At 42.5% G+C, this 24,620-nt stretch overlaps 1 protein-coding gene across 1 annotated transcript in view; it reads right to left on the minus strand.

Annotated features, from left to right (window-relative positions):
- agbl4 (AGBL carboxypeptidase 4) overlaps positions 1-24,620 on the minus strand; it is a 180,953-nt gene that overhangs the window by 153,997 nt on the left and 2,336 nt on the right. The window contains exon 3 of the mRNA XM_029828419.1: positions 12,450-12,574. Coding sequence (XP_029684279.1) covers positions 12,450-12,574 — 125 coding nt within the window. The remainder of the gene's footprint in view (positions 1-12,449; positions 12,575-24,620) is intronic.

Here is a 24,620-nt window from a genome sequence, read left to right on the forward strand (position 1 = left end):
AAGGAGGTTTTTCTGCACCGAGTAAATAAACATACCCAAAATCCAGCAAGCCGCTTTTGAAGGCTGTTCTCCACATTTCCATCACAGCCAAAGTTGATTTCACCTGTTGTGACTGTGCTCCTCTACTTTAACAAACCAACATTTCAATTGCAACAATTAGAAGTGCAAACCAGTTAAATAGTTTACAGTTGACTAATCTAAAGCATGTTAACAAAAAAAAACACATTTTAAAGAGTACTATGCAGAGTTGGAGGTACATCAGTGCTGTATTTTTGTACTGCATAGAAGTCCCATGCAGACGTGATGACAACAGCAAAGAGCAGGATTCTCATTGCCAACACATAGTTATATTTGACAGGAGGGACGACTGTGGGATGTTGACAGTCGTATTTGTATTGGCCTTTACTGGCCTTTGTATTTTTATTTTTTAGCTTTACTTCAGTGTCAGATTGAAGAGATCTGATCTAAACAATGGATGAATATTTCTTTGTGTCAGTTGCACCACTGTGTGTTCTTCACGCTGAGTGTGTTTATGCAGAAGCGTGGGTGTTATGTTACTGGTGAAAGAGCAGAAATCTCAGGTGTGGTGTCGTTTGGACTGAATATAGGCATACGTGAGCGTACGGTGAGCGTGCAATCAGGGCCTGTAAGCAGTCAGACAGTGGAAATAAACTACCTGCTTTGCTTGGGAATGGATAAAAACCAAAACAGGAGAAAAGCATTTAGATAGCAATGTGAAGCTCTGGAGGGAAATAAATCTTCCCTGTGCTCACCACCACTATATATGTTTTTAAGTAATTGTTTATCATTTATTGAATTCTATAGGTTATGAAAATAACAGATTAAAAAAAGCTTGCGTTAAAAAAATCAAATGGTGCCATATTTATGTCCTCCCTGACCACGTCGGAGTTAGTTTACTTACAATACAACATAATTTTTTAATAAAGAAAGGTTTAAATGGACTTCTCCGGTGGACTAACACTTGTTATTATGTTACTTGTTTTTCATGATCCTGTAAATTGTTTTTTTTTTTCTCGAACTTACCAAGAAATTGTTATTGTTAAACTTAAACTTGTGCCCACAGTCTAAACATCTATAAATGTCATCCGCTCTAACAGCGGGGTCTGGTTCTTAGACCGACACACTACACAATCCACCCCTTACTGAAAACTGGGACGCCAACAGGCAGCACTGTGACTGACAGCAAAAACAAATGTGCGCTTGATGTGTGCGGGTGTTATTATTTGTGCAGGAAGGGGTTAAAAAAATAAGCGTGAGGCTAACGGCAATCTGACAAATGGAGAACTGGGTATATGAAGCATGAAATGAACACTCTGGCAATTGGAAGGCAGGAGGCTTTCAGCACCATGGTCAGCAACAAAGTGCCTGCAACAGCTCACTGCTTGAGCGATGGTATTCACAAGGCTAAAGAGAGAACAAAAGAGGACGACAGAAGAGGCAGAGGATTGTGAGGAGAGCAAGGTTAAACCAAACTCAGTGGAAAATACCAGGAGCACATGGAAGTTTGCAGGAAACAGGCGGCTGCGTTGGTAATCTCTTAATGAATGCAGGATGGTGTGAATATTATAGGCAGAGTGGAATAGAAATGGAAAGAATCATACAGAAAGGTTAGCAATAAATGAGGTGAATTCTATATATAAATATATCTAAATATTTCACTTCGCCCAGGGTGTGTAAAAGCAGCTGTCCTTGCAGCTGTCAGCCTGTCTGTCTCCAGGTGAGGTGTGCAGGAGTTTATCAGGCTACTGCAGAAGGCACAGCTCAGATAAAGTTAGGCGGAGAAAATAACCTCCACCACCCGACTCTCCCACTGCCTGGGAATGTGGCTTTTTTTCATTAACTGTTGTTGTGGTGTGGTATACAGCCATTAAACAGTAAATAAGCCATTAACTATGCTAGCTGCCATGGACACCCAGGCCAGGACCTGCGTTTGTTCCCCAGAAATGGAAGTGGTGAGCCCTACAGGCGCAGAGGCCGAGGTTAATGCATCTGGGTTGATGACAGACAGGCTACGCTCTGCTGCTCCGACAACTCTGCATGTACGCTCACACACACACACACACACACACACACACACACACACACACACACACACACACACACACACACACACACACACACACACACACACACACACACACACACACAGTAATGTAAGACTCCAAGACAATGATAAGAAGCCATATGATTAGCTATGCTTATACTCTGGATTTAGGTAAAAACAATTTCAAGGTCACTTAACTGTAGGTGTTAAAAATAAATCAAGATTTAAGTTTAATTTAGTTAAAAGTGTTACTGTGTGTAAATTCTCACACACAAATGTGTTTAATACACATATCAAGTATATTTAAAGGGTGAATAACATCACATAAATGCCTGTAAGAAAAAATGTTTTTGGAAAGAATTGACTGACCTTGCAAGGTTTATCCCCCCAAAGCAGAGGGCACCTGACAACTAAAGCCCGGTCACCTTTAATCTCCTAGAAACCAGAAAAACCCCACGGAAGAATCTCAGCCAGCGGGCTGGTTCATCTGAAGTCAACACAGTTATGTAACTGAAACAATTAGCTATTCTAAAAGAACCATATAGGGAAGTGGTTGAAACCTCTCATCAATTTTAAACGAACCAAAACCTCTAAATCTGAACTTAAATCCGAACCCAACCTTGTCTGACCCGACCGTATTTTTTTTAACATCCCTTGAGTTGTTTACTGAATCTCATTTTACCACATTAAGTAAAACAAAATGTGCAAGCTTTCGAAAAAGAACGATCAACCACCTCTGCTGTTGTTGATAAATGTCAAAGTAAATAATATCTGTGTGGGCTGAGACGGGAAAAGAAAAAAAAAAGGACTTAAAAATATGGTGTCAATTCTGAAAAGGCAAAAAGGCTTGATGCCAGAATGAAAACATCCCTTCCTATCAGCGCGTATCAGTGAGCGACAGGGCTGGTGTTATTCTAATAGACCTGTAATTAAAGCCTCCATCTCATCTCAATCTCATACTTGGACACACATTTCTGTTCTCCAAAACACACACACACACACACACACACACAAAATGGAAGCACAAAAATGCTTTGTTCCTCCTACCCATCTTTCGTCCATCAAGAGTGTGTGTGAGTGTTTGTGTGTGTGCGTGCACGTGTTGGGGGGGTTAAAATCATTCTTAATTACACATTTGTCACATGAATAGCATGCTGCCTACTTTGTTTGAGCTCTAGCAGCCTGATTAATTCAGCAATCCTCACATTCCAACTGCTCATTAGACACAAAACTTCCACTCGACGCCGTCTTTTTATCTGTGCCTTCCCCCATTTCATGTTCCTTCCTCAGCGTTGTCTGTTTGGTCCTCGACAGTCCCGTCTTTTTATCTGCGTGTCCTGATGTACGCTTGCCAGATTCAGTAGCCACGGAGGCAGCTTCTTTTTTTTTCCCCCTTGGGGAGCTGTGATTTGACAGCGCACATGGGCTGTCAGTGTTGGCTAACTATGATAGGACAATTAAAATGAGGGGAACATGCTGTATTGTGCTATTTATGTAACTCTCCTGAAATTATCTGTACAGGAATCTAGGCCTGTCATTAACAGTTATAAAATCCATTATCTGAAAGTCTTTGTATGTTGAACTTGGGTCTTACAATGTATGGCTTTAACCTTAAACTACAGCATATATTTCTTTTTCTATATTCCCTATAGTTCCATATACAATACATAGGTTTCTAAACCACAACCTATTCTTTTGATTTATTCTAATAAGTGCAGACTGTAAAAAAGGCCTTTCTTTTGCTGTAAAATGGTGTTCAGCTGCTTGTTCTATTTCTATCTCTGATTCCTTTGTGAGCTTACAGGAAAGCATGGGTCTACTGCATCCCCGGAGAGGCAAAATCTTGACACAAGAAAGATAAACAACATCTGTTTACTCTCAAAATCTCCAGCAAAAACTGCCTCTATGGTGGAGATATCCCACATGCAGGCTGGACAAACAGGCTGAACGGTCTTTGTTTTACAGCCGTCTCCATTTTCAGGATGTTTCAATGAATAGCCATAAATTCTTATTTTCTTAAGATCTTAGCAAGAAATGGCTTCTTGTTGATTTTTCTGTTCGTGCTTCGATACACCTCATGGTGCAAGCTCAGGTGTATTCAAATGATAAAGTAAATTGTTGACATTTAAATGTGACTCAGACAAATCCATATTTTGTCCAAAAATGTTATCCTTTCGTGAGGCTTTTGGTTCATTGTATTTACATGATTATTACAAATGCAACACAAATGTTGCTAAAAAAGAACAGGGCTTGGTGGTTAATTGCAGTTGCTTGAATAAAAGTATTTTCAAGGTTAAGTGATGCAAATGAAATGGAATTCAAAGCACATTTTTAATGGAGAGAAATGGTCACTTAGCATAGGGCGGGACATGTGTGCTTACTATCGAGACATGAAACATTCATAGCAGATAAGATCAAGGAATTACAGACAAAAACACACACATACACACAGCCGTGATTTATGGAGGCACGGAGTGCTGACACCACTTACTACAGGTGGTGTCAGGAGATACAGCTCGGCATGAGCCATAACCCATCAAACACACACACATATTGTAGTCTGGCGTCAAGGCCAACACATTATATCACACTATATGAGAGTATTAGTGAGTGAGCATGTACGCACTTACTGCCAGAGAGGCTATAAATGTCTCTCCTCACAGCATGCTCTTTGGGATGGCGTACGAACAGCAGGTCGCCCAGTAAGTGTCACCGACTGCTCATGGAGTAAATTAGCCCAACCAGCTTGACCTAGCCCCATGGGGTGTGTGTGCACTGTCTCAAAGAGTCTTGCACCAAAACAAGAAAGTCCCTAAAATCAAGTGTTAAAAAGCAGAAAACCTTGAGAGATCACACTCTGGAAAGACTATTTTACACACAACAATGAATAGATATATAAATAAATTATCTTTGAGCTGTTTGAACGACACCGTTATCGTCAATCTTGAGGTGGCGTATTCTAAAATTCTCTTCAGGTACGAGCTGGCTGGGAACAAACGCAGAACCTTCTGTCGAACAAGTGCAAGCCCACAAACAATAAAATACAAAATACAATACTAGCAAAGCTGAGAGAACGTATGGACGGAGGAAAAAAGTTACATTAGCCAACATCAAAGCCCTTATCTATTCAGACAGACAGATAGGCAGACAGGCAGGTAGACAGACAGACAGGCAGGCAGGCAGGTAGACAGACAGACAGACAGACAGGCAGGCAGGCAGGCAGACAGACAGGCAGACAGACAGACAGACAGGCAGGCAGGCAGGCAGGCAGACAGACAGACAGACAGACAGACAGACAGACAGGCAGGCAGGCAGACAGACAGACAGACAGGCAGGCAGAGCTTCAGCACAGTTACATTACAACCATCCCTCCCTTCCTGAATCTACACTCTCATCTCGAGCACCAGGAGAACAATCTGCAGAGTAATTAGCCTCCATCAACAGACAGTTACACAGAGAAGGAGGACGTTTGGCTTGATTAAATTATTAAACCACACAAACAAAAGAACAAAAGCAGCATCAAAGAGGCACTGCGGCTCTCCTTCAAAGCTCCTCACTGTTCCCTAAATACAGAATACACACAACGTCCTCTCCCCAGCCACTGGTTGGCATAATTAGCTAAATGTGTGCATTTGACTGTGTGTTTGTGCGTGCGCGCGCACGTATGTGCACCGTGATTGGACCCTTTCCTCCAACTGCTATCTAAAATAACCAAGTGGATAACGGCCGTGCGGTGCCAGATTCCCCAACCCCCCCCAACACCAACACACACACGCTTCCTACGTGTCAGCACATACACATTAAACAATACTCTAATTACAACATTTATAACTCCCCCTTGCCTCCTACACCTCTCCAACCCCCAACGCACAAATCTGTGAATCTGGAATTGAATTTAGCCCAAGCTGAAGGCTGTGCTGGCATGAAAAGACTATTTGATTAGAACGGCAGTTGTTTCATTTGTGGTGCAGCAGATTGCAGAGCCTCTCTATCCGGTGTGCAATCTGTATTCATTACTGGGTGTAAAAGAATGATCCATGTCCTGACACCGTGCTCGTCATCTCATGCAGATGCACAGCAGCTCCAGCAGGCCTCTCACAGAGCCACCGCACCACGGCCTCCTCACACCCCTCAGGAAGCCACTCCTTCCCCAACTCTTCATCACAGTCTCCCACTTTTCTAAAGGTCTACCCTGTGTGGGAAGGATAGGTGTACACGTTTTAGCACAAAGGAAATGTACGCAAACAGAATGAACTCAATTGCAGTAAATGGATTGAAATCAACTTGTGGGAAAAATATGAGCCAAGCTAGATGTCTAGATGTTTCTGTGTGATCATTTTGTAACGCAGCTTTATCTGAAAAGAACTCTCTGATCTGTGTCCCTCAGTCCTCCCACTCTGACCACATTCATTGCTCTCAACCGCTCTTTTCATTCCGAGCCGTAGTTTCCACCCCTGCTCTCCCTGTTCAAGGACTGAAAAGCCTCCTGCTCCCCCGTCACAACCAGATCTTCAAGTCCAAAGATAAAGATGGAGTGACTGCGAAGGTGGTCTTTTTTGTCCTTCACAGGTTAATTTCCTGCTGTGTCCTTTTGCTACGTGCTGTTTTCATGGATGTATTCAAACTCTAATGGCCCGGCAGCACTCACACAAACCCAGCACCATAACACACAGTTTCAGGACGTTGGAATTCAAGCCGGGCCCTTATTTAGAGTAACCAGTCATGTATATCTGCATTAAAGCACATGTGTAGCCCATTACCTCATCGCTGGCTCCAAAAATATCAAAAGGCCGTGTCTATGCAGCCTGCCTTGGCCTCTGCCCTTCATCAGTGGTTCGGCACAAAATAAACCCTCTGCAGAGAATCCAAGCCTAAAGTGACAGGCTGCCTCACTGCATGCTGCACAAAGGAATGACTGCTTCCTCCCAATGAACTTCAATTTGTGTGATGGCCAACATGACTGTGCTCACAAGTCCACAGTGATGGGTTACCTAACCAGGCCAGAAGTAACGTATGTAATATTCTGTAATATTTGCCTATTCATGCCATTTGGGAGCTCGAAGTCACATCTTACAGCATCTGACGTGAATATTGTTATTGAATAAATCTCTTTGAAATGGTCTTAAATAATTATACCTGCCATTATTGATCCTTTTGGTTTTATCTTCCTATAGGTGGGTTCAGTCATGAGGATCCAGCATTGGAAAGAGCACTTTTGGAAGATGTAAGGGAAAGGGCATTTATTGCTGTTTTTATATGGTGCCATGTTAAACTTTTACATAAATTTATTTACTCTTTCCATAAAAGAGTTTAAATTAACGGAAATGCTCATGAGGAGAGTATCTGCCTCATTTCAAAATATGCCTTTAAGCTCTTTGACTCATTCTGAAAAGGAATCAGGCTAAAAATAAGGCAATGAATTTTGATAAGGTACCTTGCGTCAGCGGAGATAACCCAGGGAAAACTCATTTTGCTATCAGGGAAATGACATGAAAATTCATTCTGCACTGTTGTCATATCCTTTTGTCCGTGTCATTATAAAGTGATCTGGGGAGCATCAGCCTTGACAATAAGGAAGGATGTTTTAGTTTGTCTTACCAGAACAAGGTCACTTATGATACCCTATGCTCTTTGACACAGCTGTCTGATGCCTTGTATGTCTTTCAAAAGCGCACAAGTCTTTCTACAACTTCCCTCTGGAGTTTGAAACTTGACTCCTAAACTTTCTGAGTCTTTCGACTGTATTTGAAGAGAAATAATCCCTTTTTGTAGTATCACTCACAAAGCAATGCCTTTTCCTCTTTGAAAAGGAGTCCACAAGTAAAGCATAAATGACTATCTACGTTGTGCCATATGCAGCAGATGAAACGGGGAACTAAAAGTACTTTGAAGGACTGAGTAACTAGGCCGGCCTCTGTGCTGAGGTTTTAACTCATACAGGACAAGCCAAGCCAGGACTCTATCATGCAAACAGTGCCCATGCTGACAAAGAAAGAGAGCAGCTACCAGCTAAAGTCCACACGGTGGGCAGGAGAACACATATGATGTTAGTAGTCTCTCAAACACTTTCTCTCCTTAATATGGAAAAAAAATAAAAAAGTGACTCCAAACTGCTTTGGAACCATCTGTACTGCGTTTTAACAAAGCCCAACAGAACATTTATGAGCTTAAGTGTCTTATAGCTGATAGATATCTGACACTGACGATATTTAAACACAAAGATAATGTTCCCTGTAGTGTGGCAGGAGCAGAACTACACAACCCCGATGCCCCTGAAAATAATTGGATTGGGAAATTTCTAAACTCTGGAGTGTGCATGTGAGAGGATCTGAGTAATGGTGAAAGTGTGAGTAGACCTGATCAGAGGGTGCCTAAGCTAACATCTGCTATAGGTAGACAATGTATGGTTCAACCACGCAAGCCTTCCAGCTGCCGTCTGAAATGTCTCGTCAGAGCTCGTATTTATCTTTTGCTCCTCCCTAAAGACTTGACAGTCCTCAAGTTCTGCAGGATATTGCAGGCAGGGTGGTGCAGGGATAAAAAGTTAACAGAGGAAAAAGGCTTCAAGAGAGAATGGGAAAGAAAGGTAACTAATGGAGTGTCCCTAAAGACTGCAAACCAGAAAAAAGCAAGCGCAAGATGGGCGAGGTTTAATGTGTTGCACAGACATGGAGCTGAAACATTGTCCAGAGCCCAGATAAGAGCTTTATTACAGCATGGCGTGATGCTGACTTCCCAGAACTGCTGCCAACCTGCTCTGGGTTTTTTTGATAGAGGGAAATATATTGCTTGCATGAGCAAGTCACTGCTCCTCTTCCTCCTCCTCTACCTGAAAAAAAACCCTTCATCTCTTCCTGTTTCTGTCTTCTGTAGTGAAAAAAAAATCAATGTGCATGACATTCATTACCCTGCTCTTGTAATGTTCTCTGCCAGCCTGCCCAGCTCCATACTTCCCACTCTCTCACTCTGACTTCATTCCTCGTGCCATACTTTAGCAGACAGCAGACTTAATGATTTATATTTCAGACTGATAAGTAAATTACACATCAAGAAAATGACACTTTGTCTGGAACATTTGAAGGCCTTTTAAACCCAATTAGGCATCATGACATGTGATGTCTGAGGCACAACTTTGAAAGCTGTTCATTTTTGGAGATGATTCCAGGTACGTGAAGATAAATATGTGAGTAGACGTTCACAACACCATGAACCTGCTCAGCTTTGACTGGTGTCTGCAACTGTAGCATGATGGTGGCTCTGCTGGCTTCTTGGTAACACGGGGGCCTGCTCTGCTTCAGTTCCACCTCTCCTGATTATAGAGAGTAGCCAGCCTGCATGGTGCTTTCCCCGGATAATTGAGACTTACAAATCACCCCTGCAGCAATTGGAGGAGTTGAAGGTGCTCGGCACAAGGTTTTACTGCCTGTCTTCTATGAATGGCTCCCTGAAGGCTCCCATGATAATAGCTCACAGCCGTGCCCTTCACGGAGCCTGACATCAAGCACATCCCCGCAGCAGAAGGGAATGGCATATCAACTTACCCAATGGGGTGTCATATCATCTCATTCACTGGTCGCAGGGCCTAATATAAGCAGAAAATGAGATGAAACTGTCGTTGCAGGCACATCAACTTGAAATTCCCTCAGTTCATACAAGAAACTGAGGAACGCTGTTAACTTTTGACTGTGTTTACGCATCTGTGTTGTAAACACTGACTGACTGCTTCACCTCATCCTGCCCTCCATCAATCTAACAGCACAGTGAGCAGCGGATGTCTCTAGACAGGTCTCTATCAGGATGTCGACTCTCATTTAGGCCATTTTATTTCTCTTACTCACGAGCACCCTGCAGTCCACACTCCGGTCCCATCCTGGAGCTCCTCCCTCTCCACTCAGGTCGTTACAACAATTTTGTGAACACTTATTGTGCTGATGTGAATTCAAACCTTGTTTCCTTCTCTCCAATAACAAAGGAACACTTTCATTAAAGGATAATGTAGCCTTCAGTCACACAGCTACAAAAGAAGCTTTTCTTACAACATACAAGCCAAATGCAAGCCTGTTTAAAGTCCTGCAAAAATGTGTTAAATGTGCCAGGTTGTACAGATTTTCACTAGAGTGGGACCCAGTCAAGTGTTAAACCAATGACAGAAACATTGTCTGAACTGTACTATATAATAGCCAGCTCATGGAAGATTAGCCTGATTGAAATGGAGGCAAGGTGGGCAGCAGTTACATGAGAAGGTAACAACAATCTGCAGTCAGGTCAGGTCAGGTCAGGTCAGGTCATGTCAGGTCAGGTCAGGGGCGGACCATACAAATCCTGGTGAATCCAAGTAATAAAATATGAACCAATACCCACATGTTACTGTGTGTAAAAGTTCGCTACATAACTGAAACTCTGGAACAGACAGACACAACCCAAAGAAAAACAACCCTGACAAAAGGAAAGACTGATGAAATCAGTCAAAATAAACAGCAACACTTGCTCAGTGGTCAGAAGAGTCAGAAACAATTTCCTAAGAAATGATGCAAAACCTCCAAAAACCGCATGGATCATTAGTCCCAACAGCACCACAATTGGTCAAGGCTCATGTGGTACAGTCAACTTTAAAAAAACAACACAAGAATGGACACACAATAAAGACACATCCATCTATCCATCCATCCAGCCATCCATCAGAACCAGCGCTACGGTGAAGCCAATTTCCACAAAGCTGCTAAGCTGATTGAGGCAGACCGAATCTGCTTCACCAGCTTACATTCCTTCAAAATGGCCATCTCACTTCCAATATCACGGGCTTTTACTGTTCCCCATTCCCCTGGCTCAGGCTGAGAGTTAGCAAGGCTTAGCTGGATGAAACACTCCAACAGCCCAGTTCTCCCCAGGAAACCACTGATATCTCTGTAGCACAGACACTCCCATAAAAGCACACTTCATGTACAGCTGGCGTGGCTAGCCAGCACCCAACAACAATAATAATAGTGGTAATAATAATAATAACAGTAATAATAATGGTAATAATAATGGTAATAATAATAACAGTAATAATAATGGTAATAATAATAATATTAGTAATAATAATGATGATAATAACAATGAAGATACAGGATTTTATAATTGTATGCACATGAATATAGTCTGATCTCAGCATTGGGTTGTGTATACATGCACACAGACAGCTTGGAAAAATGAACAGGCAGCACTTAACCACAACACCTTCTACTGGAGTAGATTAAATTCACACAAGGTCTCCCTGAAGAAGGAAATTGGACAGATAAGAAAAAGATTTTCATGAAAGAAGGTTCAGGGGGAGAATCCAGACAGAGCGTGGAAGTGTGCGATGGAAATGGATGTTCACCTGCTCTGGTCATCTGTTCGCTCACTCTTGCATGGACCGCTGCTCATATTGTGTTCATATAATATTTATCAATCTCTCTGCTGTTTATTGTGCCACACTCGCCGCTTCAATCACTGTTTTTTCCTCCCGTCTCACACTTTCTCTCTGTCATTTTGCCACAGCAGCAAATATCCTGTTGGCCAAGGCTGCGGGCTGCTGGTACTGGTCTATCTGGTGCTGGGATCGATCCAGCTCCAAGCTGGGGCCTCCCATTCATCTCAGAGCCATAAAATGTGATTAGTGCTGACTACAGCACTGCGGGGAGATGGGCTGATAGGCCCGATAGCCTCAGATAGGCTAGTCTGGACAAAGTACAGGAAGACAACAGCAACAGCATGCTGTGGGTTGCTGCCATTTCCTGTTTTATCATTCTCTCCTCAGTGTTTTCTCACCCTCATCTTTGTAATTCTCTCCCCCTCCTATGTCTACTCTCCTGACTTTATTGACTGGGTATCTTTAAACCTTCTGAGTTTGGCTGTGCTCAGCGTTCAGTATAGATGTGGGCAAAATGAACCTACAGAGTAACTGTTGTGTTTACTGCAACGAGACATTTAACTGGGAGCCTACATCCCCTTGAAGCCACGTTCAGTGTCAAGTGTATCTCTGTGGCATGTGACTGCCTCTGCCAGCCAATCACGGGACTCAGAGTCAAACTCAGAGGGTGTGACAAGAAATGAGGTAGGAAACAGAGGACTGCAGCTCTCTTGTGAGTAAACAACTGTCTGGTGCACCGAGAGACATACAGAGTCCCTGTGCAAAAAGAGGAGCCTGCATTTTATCTTCAATTATGGAGATTTAATGGACTAGATCCCCACATAATGATGTGCTCCTGGAATACCATATAACTCAATGAAGGTGTAACTTCTGATAAGTTAGAGATTTAATGGAGCACTTATACTACATAATAAAGAAGCTATTCTATAGAATAAAGCTCTGCACTGGGGAAAAACATTACTCTTTATGATCATGCCACGATGTGCTGACCTGAGTCTCGCAGACGTTCTCCACTGTGAAGTTGAACCACACTCTGAAGCGAGGGTTGCAGGTATCAGGGCGGACGAAGAGGTCAAACTCAAACTCACTGATGTAGTCAACACGGCCGAGGTTTCCTGTCAAGACAATAAAAAACTTCTATTAGTGCTGGGTAGAGGACACAGCCAGCATTCGACGCCACCTTGAAGCCTTTCACCACAATTTCCCACAATGGACAATAGCACAGAGCGACTGTAACAGGGCGCTGAAGGTTTAACGGACAGATGTTGTAAGTCATTGCAGGAATCTGCTGCCTGGCCTTCTATTGTATGCATAATCAGATTTTACAGTTTGTCACATCTCCCCAACCAAATCCAGCGGGAGCAGCGGCACAGAGACTAACGGACACATCTGACAGACACTACGCAGCAAGAAGATCCAGATGATCAGTGAGAATCTAATTAGTCCAATGGGAACTAGTCCCTCTCTAACAATTCTCAAAGCTGTCTATAATGGCAACTATGGGTGCTTGATGATTACAAGACAGAATTTTTAATGGAAACTCTTGTGATGCAGGCAAAACTGAGCAGCAAAATCAGCAGGGTTATTCTAAACTACTGTTTAACTTAACAACTATTAGCTTCCTTAAATGCATAACCATAGCAAATAAGTTCAATCCCCTATCTGGCCAGATGTCTCTCACCTCTCTATATAGCATCTGGATGCTAAGGACCACAGGATGGACACACACCCACACCCACACCCACACCCACACACACACACACACACACACACACACACACACAGAGTCAGTCTCCAGGAGCTTCCCAGCCAGCTAATGGTAACCCATATCGTTCCAAGAGGGGGCCTGGGAGGAGATTTTCTCTGATAAGCTAACTGAGCTATGCTGACACACATATACGTATTTGTCTTTCATCTAAACTGCTGCTGCTTCAGTGCAGATGAATTAGTATAATATAATGTAAGATATATATAATATATAATATAAATAATAGACTGTAAGAATGCAGGTTTAAAAAAGAAAAAGGAAAAGAGGGGCCTTATGAAAGGAGTAGTGTAGAATATGCAAATATAATAACAGTTATGTGTAAATGTAAGTTGTACAGTTATGTGTACACCCCTGCTTTCCTAAATGTCAGAAAATATCATGCAACACTTCACACCCTGATCTTTCAGCAGTCTAAATTATTAATTATTAATTACACTTTTAAAATACTCTGATTAGGACACATCAATTCTAGGGACCAGGTAACATTATCAGCACAATAACTCAGTGCACGACTACACTAAAAACATTAATTAGACAGTTTGATAAGTGTGTGGAGCACATCAACTAAATAAGGGATCATGTTTAATGACAGCTGAAGCTCAGCACCGAGGAAAAGCAAGAGAAGGAAGTGTGGAAGGTTGTGTAAATGTCGCCAGCTGCAGCTAGCATGCGCTGCCAAAGAGATGGACAGCGTGGCAACAACTGTTCCAGACGGATGTGTCAGAGAATCGATCATCTTTCATGGCAACATCACAGCTATTCGCGGAGCTGACACTGTCAAATACAGCCTATTAGACCCAGCTGAAAATGCCTTCCAAAGGTCACCCTACCAATCAGAGGCTTAATTATGCTATTGAAAGATGAAAACACAACTGACTCTGTGAGGATTTTTCCCCTCTCTTGTACTTATTATAAGATTTTAGATGAGCAAAGCCTTGAAGAGCATTACCATAAAACACGTCTCTGATTTGTGACTACTCACAGAAGTTCACTACAATCAGTCGGAGAAAAAAGCACTGCAAATAAAGATTAAAAAAGTCACACGACAGACTGCAGGTCAAAAACCTTCACTGCATTTTACTGCTTCTATTTTATGAGGCACATGTAAAGACCTACTTGAAACAGACAATCTTTTTTTTTTCACTTTGTTCAGAAGTCTGTAGGAGGAAACCACCCGCAGCAACCTGTGTTAACTGTTAACAGTAGATGTGGACAAAATGTAAATTCTTGCACTGTAAAGAAGAGGATGGGAATTAAAGGGTCGTTCCCAATGTTACAACTGTTACTGTCAATCATGTCAGCATTGTGAAAATGAATACACTGGCAACAACCGAATGCATCAGGATATTTGGATTGAACAGATTGGACTGCATCAGAGAGGCTTCTCATCCTTTATTTACTGAAGGTTGGATGAAAAGTTCCATCTCTTCCTCAGCAAATTCTGACCATTCCAAAGTTACCACAGTGAAAAACAGTCGGAGGTCATCCCATAGTCTATTGTTTGAATCCACCCTCTTTTTTTTTTACAATTTCATGATCAAGAGACAGAGGTCACACTGTTTGGGCCGAGTGATGCTGCCAGTGTTCATCCCGATTTGGAGGCTGAACACAAACAAAACTGGGAGTGACCCTGGACAATAATGCAGAGCCTGAAGCTCAGGTTGGCTCACTGGTGAAGTCCAGTTTCCTGCACCTGAGACGCCTGGCCAAGTTTAGCTCATTTATTTCTCTTTATCACTTTATTTGAACTCACGCTTTGATGACATCGCAGCTTGATTTCTGCAGTGCCCACTAGGTTGGTCTTAGCCAGACTGTCTCTCCCAACATCTCACTATCTGTCTTTTAGTCCGCGCCCAGAGCAAGAGCATATTTCTCCGCTTTTAGCGTCACTTCATTGGCTTCATGTTGGCTTATGAATTAATTTATAAATGATTTTATTTGTTTTTGAATGTCAATCCAGCTGACGGGTCTGCTCCATCCGTACGCCCCCACTGGGCACTCAGGGCAGCAGGTCAATCTTTCGTACATTCTGTTGTTGTAAATTCCTTTATATAATAAAAGTGAGTGGGGTTTAGAGTATAAATGGCCACACACATGCAAGATAAAGACCAGGCTAGCACAATTCTGCGTGGGAACGGTGTTGAATATGCAGCAAAGCCATGGACGGCTGGGTTATTGAGCCTGACATTGAAGGTCTGATGTGTGAAATAGCTTCAATGGTGGAATTATGTGTTCAGCCTGTGGAGCAGCAGGGATATGACATGTCATTGATCCCAGTTTTAATTTTATGGTGTCTACCTCCAGATTCAAATGCCTTTGTGCTCTGATAGCATGCCCCTTTCAGATATCCTATATCATTGTGTAATTAACTAGAGTGGATCTAGGGTTTTTCCTTATTCCTTCGAATATTAATAATAAAAATGATGTGGATAAAATAATATAGGGTGTGTTCAAAGCTGAAAGGTGATGCACAGCAGATCACATATTTATCATTTTTAGTTCTGTGTGGACAGACATGGAGGTTCAAATGAATCTAATGAACCAGAGACGGAGGAGAGATGAGGAAGAGAGAGGCAACTTTTCATGCTTGAGATCTCTTGCATGAATCCTCTTGAGTGTCATTGTTCTCCACATTCTTCGTCGATGGTGTTTTAGCATGTTCTGCTGAATATCAATCTGGGCCCGGAGGGAAAACTGGAGCAGAGTTTAGACATTAACAAATTGGTTTTCAAAGACCAGCTTAGCCTTGTTGATGCAGCCCGACAACACAAATCGCTGCTTCTGAACACAATTCTACATGTGGCAGAATTTTGTTCAGGAAAATCCAGAACAAAAATCTCTTCCTGTCCTACTTTACCTTTCTTTTTTGTGTGTGTGGCAAACACAAAATGAGGGGGAAAAAAGCCCAGCACAGAAGAGGCATGGTCCTTTTTTTGCTCTGTGCATTACGGCAAGTAAAAGGTGCCAAAATAAGGTGGCCAAGGGGTCAGACAATCACACTTGCAGACTGTGTGTGTGCTGGAGAGAGCAAAAGAACTTGCCTAATGTAATCCCATTATGGTGGTACAAGAGGAAGCAGTCACAGTGCTCAGCCCACACAATGGGCCTGCCTCGCAGCCTGTAGCTATCCATCGGATGGATGTTTCCTGCCATGCAGATGGATCATCGTTCAGCAGCTCGGGCCTCGGGCCTGAGGTGGAACCCGCTCAAACAGTCAGCCATTAAATTGGTAATAGGCGGTTGTTTCAAAATGAAATAAAGTATGCACTTCTAGTGGTTCTACTTATCAGGCGCGGAGACCATTCGTGTCTGGAATGTGATATTATTTCATCAACAAGTTGCACAAATTGTCTATAAGACACTTGTTACATGATTCAGGGCATAAGACTGAAATTATTATTACCACAAATGCTGGAAAACTGCTTGTTGGTGCCTGAATTGTCCAAATGATGCCTGGATATTGTGTTTAAAATGTTACACCAGGAAAAGAGGAGAAATGGACTGAGCCTGACCAACTCCCCCCTTTATAATGCATTCCATGTCGGTTAGACTGGGCCAAAGTGTTTAAATAGAAGAGCAGAGATTAAAATGCTGTGGGGCAACCAGACAGTCACCTTTTTAAACTTATTTTTGGTTGTGTTTCATTTCATTATTGGAAAACACATCAGTTTTTCTCCTGGCTGCTCTGCGGCAGGAGGATTCCTGGACACATAGGAGGGGGGGACTGATAAAGATAGAATCGATTCCCACCAGAAGCAACAGCAGCCATCGTGAAAGGGCTTCATTTTAGACCTGCAGCTAAAAGTCTGTTTTTTCCTCTGCCTGCCTTTCACTGTTTCTCACGAACTCTCATCTAAAGGCAAGTTGTCACTGAGGCAACATCAATTCCCTGCTTCATGACTTCTTAAAGTCTGCCTGCTCCCTCATGCCTTATCGCTGCATCTGCAGGCAGGATTAAAGAGGTCACCTCTTCCAAGTTTACACAGTCAAAGTGACTAACAGGTCCGCCGACCTGCCTTATGTCTTTTCATCTCTTTCTTTAAACAGGCTTAATAAAAAGAAAAAAGGTGGTTTTCTGTAATTGTGAAATAAATGTGCAGGCAAAGCAAGCTGTAAGGTTATAGATCAATTATAATTAATCAGTTCTACTCACATCTGGAATAAATTCAACCTAGTCACGCAGTCTTAGTGACAGTGAAGCTTTCTTGAATAAATAAGTGATCACCTTGACCTGTGGATGATAAATAATGATATTCTCTGTTTTAGAAGACAAAAGCTATCTCTGAAAACACACTCTATTTCCTACACACTCATGGGGAGCTGGCTTGAGTGAACTACTCAGTGCACTCGCCAGCCTGAAACAACCACACACCTTACATGTATAGCAGTATAGCAGTGATGCTAGAACCTTTTCTAAAAACAGGTACCACCAACCAGCCCAAACAATCATATGTTCAGTAAATACAGAGTATTCAATCTATGATGCCAAATGATTTTGTCAGACCTATACTTTGAATATAGAGTCTATTTGTGAACACTGTGTACACAGGCTGTTGCGGCACAGTATAAAATTATGCAATAAAAGAGTACAATAAGGGAAAATTCATATGTTGAGTCCATCTCTGCTCCAGTGAGCTCCTTGATGCAATATAACAGTAAGATATGCAGGCAGCCCACACATATCTGATGATGTACAGGCCTGCCTGCGCCTTGTAAAGAGAACACATTTTCTAGCCAGACCTTCATAATTGTATTTTTTTTTCCGTCTGTCCAAAAGGCCCTGGAGCTAGAATGTTGCTTCATCAGAAGTGGTTGGTGTAGTAATGGGTCATAGTGATGCATTCATACTGGGAATGGTCTAATTGTATTATCAATCTCATCCAGACAGTGCCTCAGCCCCACAGCTCTGGACATACGGTTGACAGACTCTTTGCATTAGAGTTGGCTTGTGAACCTTTGGGATATTACAATCTCTCATCTATTTCCAAAATGGACTTTGGCGGCAGCATTTATTTAATCAGACTTTAGGCACTTCCATTCAAATCTCCCTCAGTTGTCACATCTCTATACCACCTGCCTGTCATTCACATGCACCTGCACTGGCACTTTGCTGTGTCCAGAGTGTGGCTGGCCCATTAATAAACACTGATTGGAGCCTGATTTGTTTTCCTGTACCATTTTAATGAGGTAATTATCTTGAATCCTATAAAGATCTATAGATCGGATGGAAAAAAGCAGCCAGGTCATCCATTTGCTGATCATTTCAGGTCTTCTTCAATGACTTTTCCTGCTTATTTTCTGTTTCTTTAGTCTACTGTCTGATTGTTTTTCCCCTCTTCTACCCAGTAAACTTTTCAGCAGCTCCAGTTGTGGAGGAGAGTCTGCCGATATAAAGGCAGAGGGACCCGAGGAGTCCTTGGCAAGCCTGAGGCGAGAAGGAGGTCAACAGGCCTGCTAAGAAGGGCTGTTATCATCTTGGTAACATGTTATCGGAAAGCCTGCAGTAGTGTTTATTTACAGTTATTGCTCCCTTTGGGTGCACCCTTCAACGCCTGGGGCTGATTGCTCTGTAATAAGTTCAGGAACACCGCGGAGTCGATGCAAGAAAAGAAGAGAAACAGGGGAGGCAAGAAATCACTGGCCAATAACTGATCAGGTCAGCAAGAAAAAGAAAAATCAAAGGAGAAAAGTCAGGTCATTGAAAGTCCGGGAGCCACAGAAAATGGAAGTGGATTCTCCCAGGACGAAGATTTCCAGTGAATGTTTGTCTATCTGGAAACACTAAACATCATTTCCTAAATGCACTGTACCATTTTATCAGGCTTTTGACATGAAATGTAAGGCAATCAGTTCTGATGCGCGTCTGTTCTCTCCAGAGGGAGAACAAACCAAAAGCATGGGGGTTTTAAGTGGACAGTCTAGTTAATGAACATGTATAAGTATTGTCTGAATAGTTCCTCATGTAAATCTGAGCTGAAGCTGTCGGTGTGCTGTGGAGCTCTCCAAGGTGCTGATTCTGCTCTAATTCGGATTAAACAAACCTCAGCATTGTGTTCCACCCAAGTTTTGGGGTCCAAATGTTCAAGGGCTCCACAGTTCTTCCAAATATAACTTGAACTTGCTGATGGGCGCTCATCTCGTGCATTAGAATATAATACCACGTTAGCATTTGAATGAATATTTGCAGCTAGCCTGTAAAACTACTACAGTTTTGTTTATAGTTTTTGCACTTTTATACAAATGTCAAAAGCATTGAGCATTCTCTATGGACCCTAACATATTTGTCTCAAAACGTGTTGCACCACATCAGGTCCTATCGTAGGCAAAGGAGGCAAGGCAACAGAGGGGAGAAGGGAGCTGGACGAAACAAAGGAGTGAATCAGGGGTATTTTTCTGAGACTAATGGAATCACTTCTTCTGCAACAGATTTACAATCAGGAGAACGAGCTGAGTGCTGTTCCTGCCACTGCAAAGCCAGACTGTCTGAAATAAAATAAGGAAAAAAGGACAACCTGGTATACTGCCCGCCATTCAAGGCTGAGCATAACATCAATTAAGAGATTACCAGACATAATTAGTTAATTTGGTCCAGGCATTATTCATCACAGAAAAGGAGCACGAGGCACTTCTGGGATGAAACAGCAGAAGATGCCAAGTTCCTGATGCAGAAATGATGGCTGAAATACGTGCAGGTAGAAATAAATTTGCTAATACTTGGGTGTGTTTGTGTGTGTGTGTGTGTGTGTGTGTGTGTGTGTGTGTGTGTGTGTGTGGAGAGAGAGAGAGAGAGAGAGATGGGGAAAGAACAAGAGAGAGTCTCTAAAGAGTATAAAGAGAGATGTTGTTTCAGTCCTCCTAAGATTCCAGCATATTTACTGTTTGACATGAGCTGTTTGAAATGTCCAGGCAAGAAAATCCTGATAACAACATTTGCCGCAAGGAGTGAATTTCAATACTGTTTACTCTGAGCCGCGGACCTACCAGATACCTGCCTGGATTCAGACCAAAATGTATTTTATCACAATTTTGTTCCTGTCAGTATTCCACTCTTCACTGTGTGAGTATTTTCTCTACGTGGATCTGTGTTATCAAACAAACCCTGCCACATCGATGAAGCTCATCTGGCTGAGAGGTTTTCGAAATAAATCAGCAGAATAAACACAGGCAGCTCGAAACACATCAACTAGTAAAGCATTACAAATTCTCGCCGTCCTCCCGACCTGCGCGGTTTGCTCTGGATGAAAAATGAGACGTCTTTCTGAAGCTGTGTTTATGGCATCAGGAATTGCTTGGAAATGAATTACCGGATGAATCGCTGGAGCCTCGTGCATGAGCACATTTGTGCGACCCAAAAAAAGAGCTGCAGCCATATTCCGTGGAGAGTATATATGCATACATTGGCTTTACTTTTGTCATGTTACAAAGAGAGTGCACAACTTCTTTGCTGTAAAAAGGTAGAAACTATCAATTGAATTAAACATTTTTGCCTTAAATTTTGAATTTTAATATATGTATGTATTGCTCCCCTAAACCTTCGAAATCTCACAGCCACACTGTGAACGCAATAATAACATAATAATCAAACCCTTGTATTCCTCCAGATTTGAGAAAACAGCCTGCTGTTGCTAACATTTGATGACATTTTGAGAAGATGGGTGCTCACCGGGTCTCCCAGGGGTTTACTCACCTATCAGAGCATCAACATTTGACGTGAAAGTACTGAGAGTTACTGTAGTACCTCCTGGCATGGGAGGCTTCTCCCACCCCAGCAACCGAGCCTGTGTATTTACAGTGATTAGACGTGTGAAACACGGGAGAATGTCAACCACCCATTTCTGCGCCTGAGCTGATACCACCTCCCATGTGGACAAAGAAATGCCATGAGGGCTAATCGTTTAGTCTGTGGTGATTGTGACCAGATTCAGGCTATCCTGAAAGTGAAGCGTGCCGTTCCTCTGAATTCCATCGCTGTAAAGAAAAAGCCGTGCTTGTGTGTGGGATGGGAAGTCTAATATTCACCATCTTTAAATTCTTTCTGCGCTGCGGCAACTGCTGACTAAGCTGCTAATTTTATCTGTTGTCTGGTGTTGAAGAATAAGCACGAGATGAGTTTTTTTGGCGCGTCTATGAAAAGCAGCTGCCGGCAGCAGCTGAAAACTCATTAAGCAGTGAGAAATAACCAGAAGAAAAAGTTAGAAAAAAAAAATCCAACAATGAACCGTAAGACTCTGACGGAGAGTGCAGAGCGGTGCGATAACGCTGTATCACTGCGGGCACCTGCCTCTACTGTATTCAACGGCATACATTCTGTGCTTGGCAACACCTGAGATCAACCTAATATAACACCTTTAAATTCATATTTCATGACAGGACACGAAGAGTAAAATAGAACTGACAAATTGGGCCTTAAGAAAGCCAAAGATATTAAAAACAATAATAACAATAAAGAGTAATCTGTTTTGTCTACAAATGTCTGATAAATATAATAAATCAAATGCAATTGCCTTGCCGGCTGTCCCTAGACAACCCAAATTTATCTCCAGACTTAAAAAACAAAGTAGAGGAAGCTGCAAAAAGGGAAAGTGGAGAGGCCATTTAGTGATTTGAGCTGTGAAGCTGCTCAGCTGCCAAGGACAAGTAAGAGAGACGGAGAGGAGAGGAGGAGAGCAGGAGAGGAGGAGAGGAGAGGAGAGGAGAGGAGAGGAGAGGAGAGGAGAGGAGAGGAGAGGAGAGGAGAGGAGAGGAGAGGAGAGGAGAGGAGAGGAGAGGAGAGGAGGGGAGGAGAGAAGGAGAGGAGAGGAGAGGAGAGGAGAGGAGAGGAGAGGAGAGGAGAGGAGAGGAAGAGATGGAGAGAAGGAGAGGAGGAGAGAAGGAGAGAGCATCTCCCTACCTCACAAGTCAGGAGTGCTTTGGAGAGGCCGTGTTAGAGCTGGAAGAGGCTCCAGAGCAACACGGGGCGACCCCACAGCGTACTGGGGAGGATCCTGTCAGAGCTGAACCTTCCTAACGTGTGAATACTGAAACACCCCCCCCCCCCCCCCCCCTCCTCGCATGGGGCTGTGTGGGGCCAGAGGGAGGCAGGGTGGGGAAACAGCAGCCTCTCTGTGAGACTCGCTCTGAGCATCTGGCTTGATTGTGAAAATGTTTCCCCCCCTTCTTTAATCAATGGAAACTCAACTATCCTGATTCATGGGCCACTCTGGAGTATATAAATATCCTCTGACAAGCTTGACTACGTCCCCGCTACCCCCTCCGCATTATTCTTTTCTTCAGCACTTCCGTAGCGCGGTCCCTCCTCCTTGTTCTCTGTCTTCCCATCTGTCTTTCTCTGCTGTGTAAATGTTGCTTTGACTATGATTCCTATCAGTCATTTTTACAGGCCCTGCGCCACTGCAGCAGCACCATTTGTAGGGAAAAAGGCAAGGCCAGGCGGATTAAACACTCCCATCAATGTTGCAGGGGAGACAAAAGGGAAATAAGAGAGAAAAAAGCAACAGAACCTTGATCTTCAGTGAACAGTGAAAGTGTTTCCTCCACATTTATCCTCATTACTTGTTTCTTGGCAGTTTTTTGCTTGTGTTTTTTTTTTCTTTTTAGATCTGAAATGGAGGAAATATTTCTTCATCAATTGCAATTACTGAGGGGTGATTTAAAATCTGAGAGCAAATCCATGAAGTGCTTGAGAGATTTAATAAATTCTCTAATGTCAGAGGTGGAGTTCCTTAATTTAGAGAAATTGTTGTCATAGCGCCCAAGCATGGGCGCTGCCCTACATTCTCTGATTATCGTATTTATAGTTTGTAAGATGCAGTGCAGCGTTGGCCAAAGTCACTCTATTAAATACTGCCAGATGATGTCATACAAGCCAGGGAATCTGATGTTAAACAGGAACGGAGGATCTACACCTGAGGAAAAAGGAGGGGGGATTAGGAGCTTAGAAAGACAGAAATATCTAAAAGGAATCAGCTCACACTGATCTGACAGAAATATCAGAACGTGCAAATCTGTCCTGTTTGTCACACGTTCTGGACCGTATCGAGTTTACCGATCGTAAAGTCAGATGAGTCTCAGAGTCCTGCTTATCAATGGACCCCATTGAAGACTTGTCACCCCTGGGGAATCTTTTTTTTGACCATACCGGTCATTGTCAGCAGTCTGGCTAATCAATGGCTGCTTAATTACATCTGGGGCAGGGTCCAGAGGCGCAGTAAAACAATAGGCACATACTGTCAGGGCCACCCTTCTGTACTGACGGATGCTTCTGTAGTCAGCGACATTGTGTGGCTGCACCGAGGAAAGAAGTCAGGACTCAGCGGTAAATGTCAACGGCGGGAGCGTGTGACGAATCAAATGTGACACGGCAAGATAAGAATGTCATTTGGATTTGAGGGGGAAAAAAACAATTAGGCTTCTCTTATCCTTCATGAATCTGTGCCACTTGACACAAAACACAACACCAGGCCCAGGCTTAATGTATACAGATTAACAAATCTTCCTCTCCTTACTGTGATTTTCATTGTTCCCAGCCCTACATTCCATCAAGTAAAGAAAACGTGCCTATTCGTCTTTTCGCAGTCAACCAAATCGCCATTTTAGAGAGGGTAAAACACCCCCAATAGCCACACACTCAGGATCTTTCAGCACGAACAAGTCTTCAGTTTTAGGATGTAGAATAAAGACCCCGAGACTCCTGTTGACACCTGTCGTGCAAAGAGTGTCACAATTTTGATCAGCCTGAAATACAAAACAAAGAGAAATAAAAGTCACCTGAACACGTATGAACTGGTGTCCTCATGGTTGGTTGATGTGTCTTATTTCAGACAATAGTAATAAGGCTTCTGCCTTATAAGGACAGCAAATCATGCAATGGAAACCTGGGTCTCATATTATATAGAAATCCTATTTCTTCACTGTAGCTTCTGAAAATGTATTTAATAAAACTTTTTGCATAAGTTGAATTAATTGTTCAACTGATAACACACTCAAAGAGCTCACTGACCTGTGTTTTCATGCTGATTTACTCTATCTCACTTACTTTTCATGCTTTATTAATACAATTGAAAGTAGAAAATACCATTACTATTATGGGAACATATGGCACGAAAATGTGAGTGCCAGCTTTAAGCTCAGATTATTCTTTTCTCATGTTTTGTTTAAAAGGTCCTCAAAATAATTTGACTAGAAATAAAAACAAGCTTAACTATACTGGAAGTCTCTTATTCTGCAGTAAACTGAATGTGTTTGGTTTTATTCAAACATTTTTAGAAATTAAGGATTTAAAGAAATACATGTCAAATTTTATCATCAACTACTTATAAATGAATCAAGCGATACTCAAATGATCAATAAAACATTAAATCGAAGAACAAGAAGGCATGAATTTGACTCTGGCT

This window comes from Takifugu rubripes, chromosome 20 (genome assembly GCF_901000725.2).
Source record: "Takifugu rubripes chromosome 20, fTakRub1.2, whole genome shotgun sequence".
Lineage (NCBI taxonomy): Eukaryota > Metazoa > Chordata > Actinopteri > Tetraodontiformes > Tetraodontidae > Takifugu > Takifugu rubripes.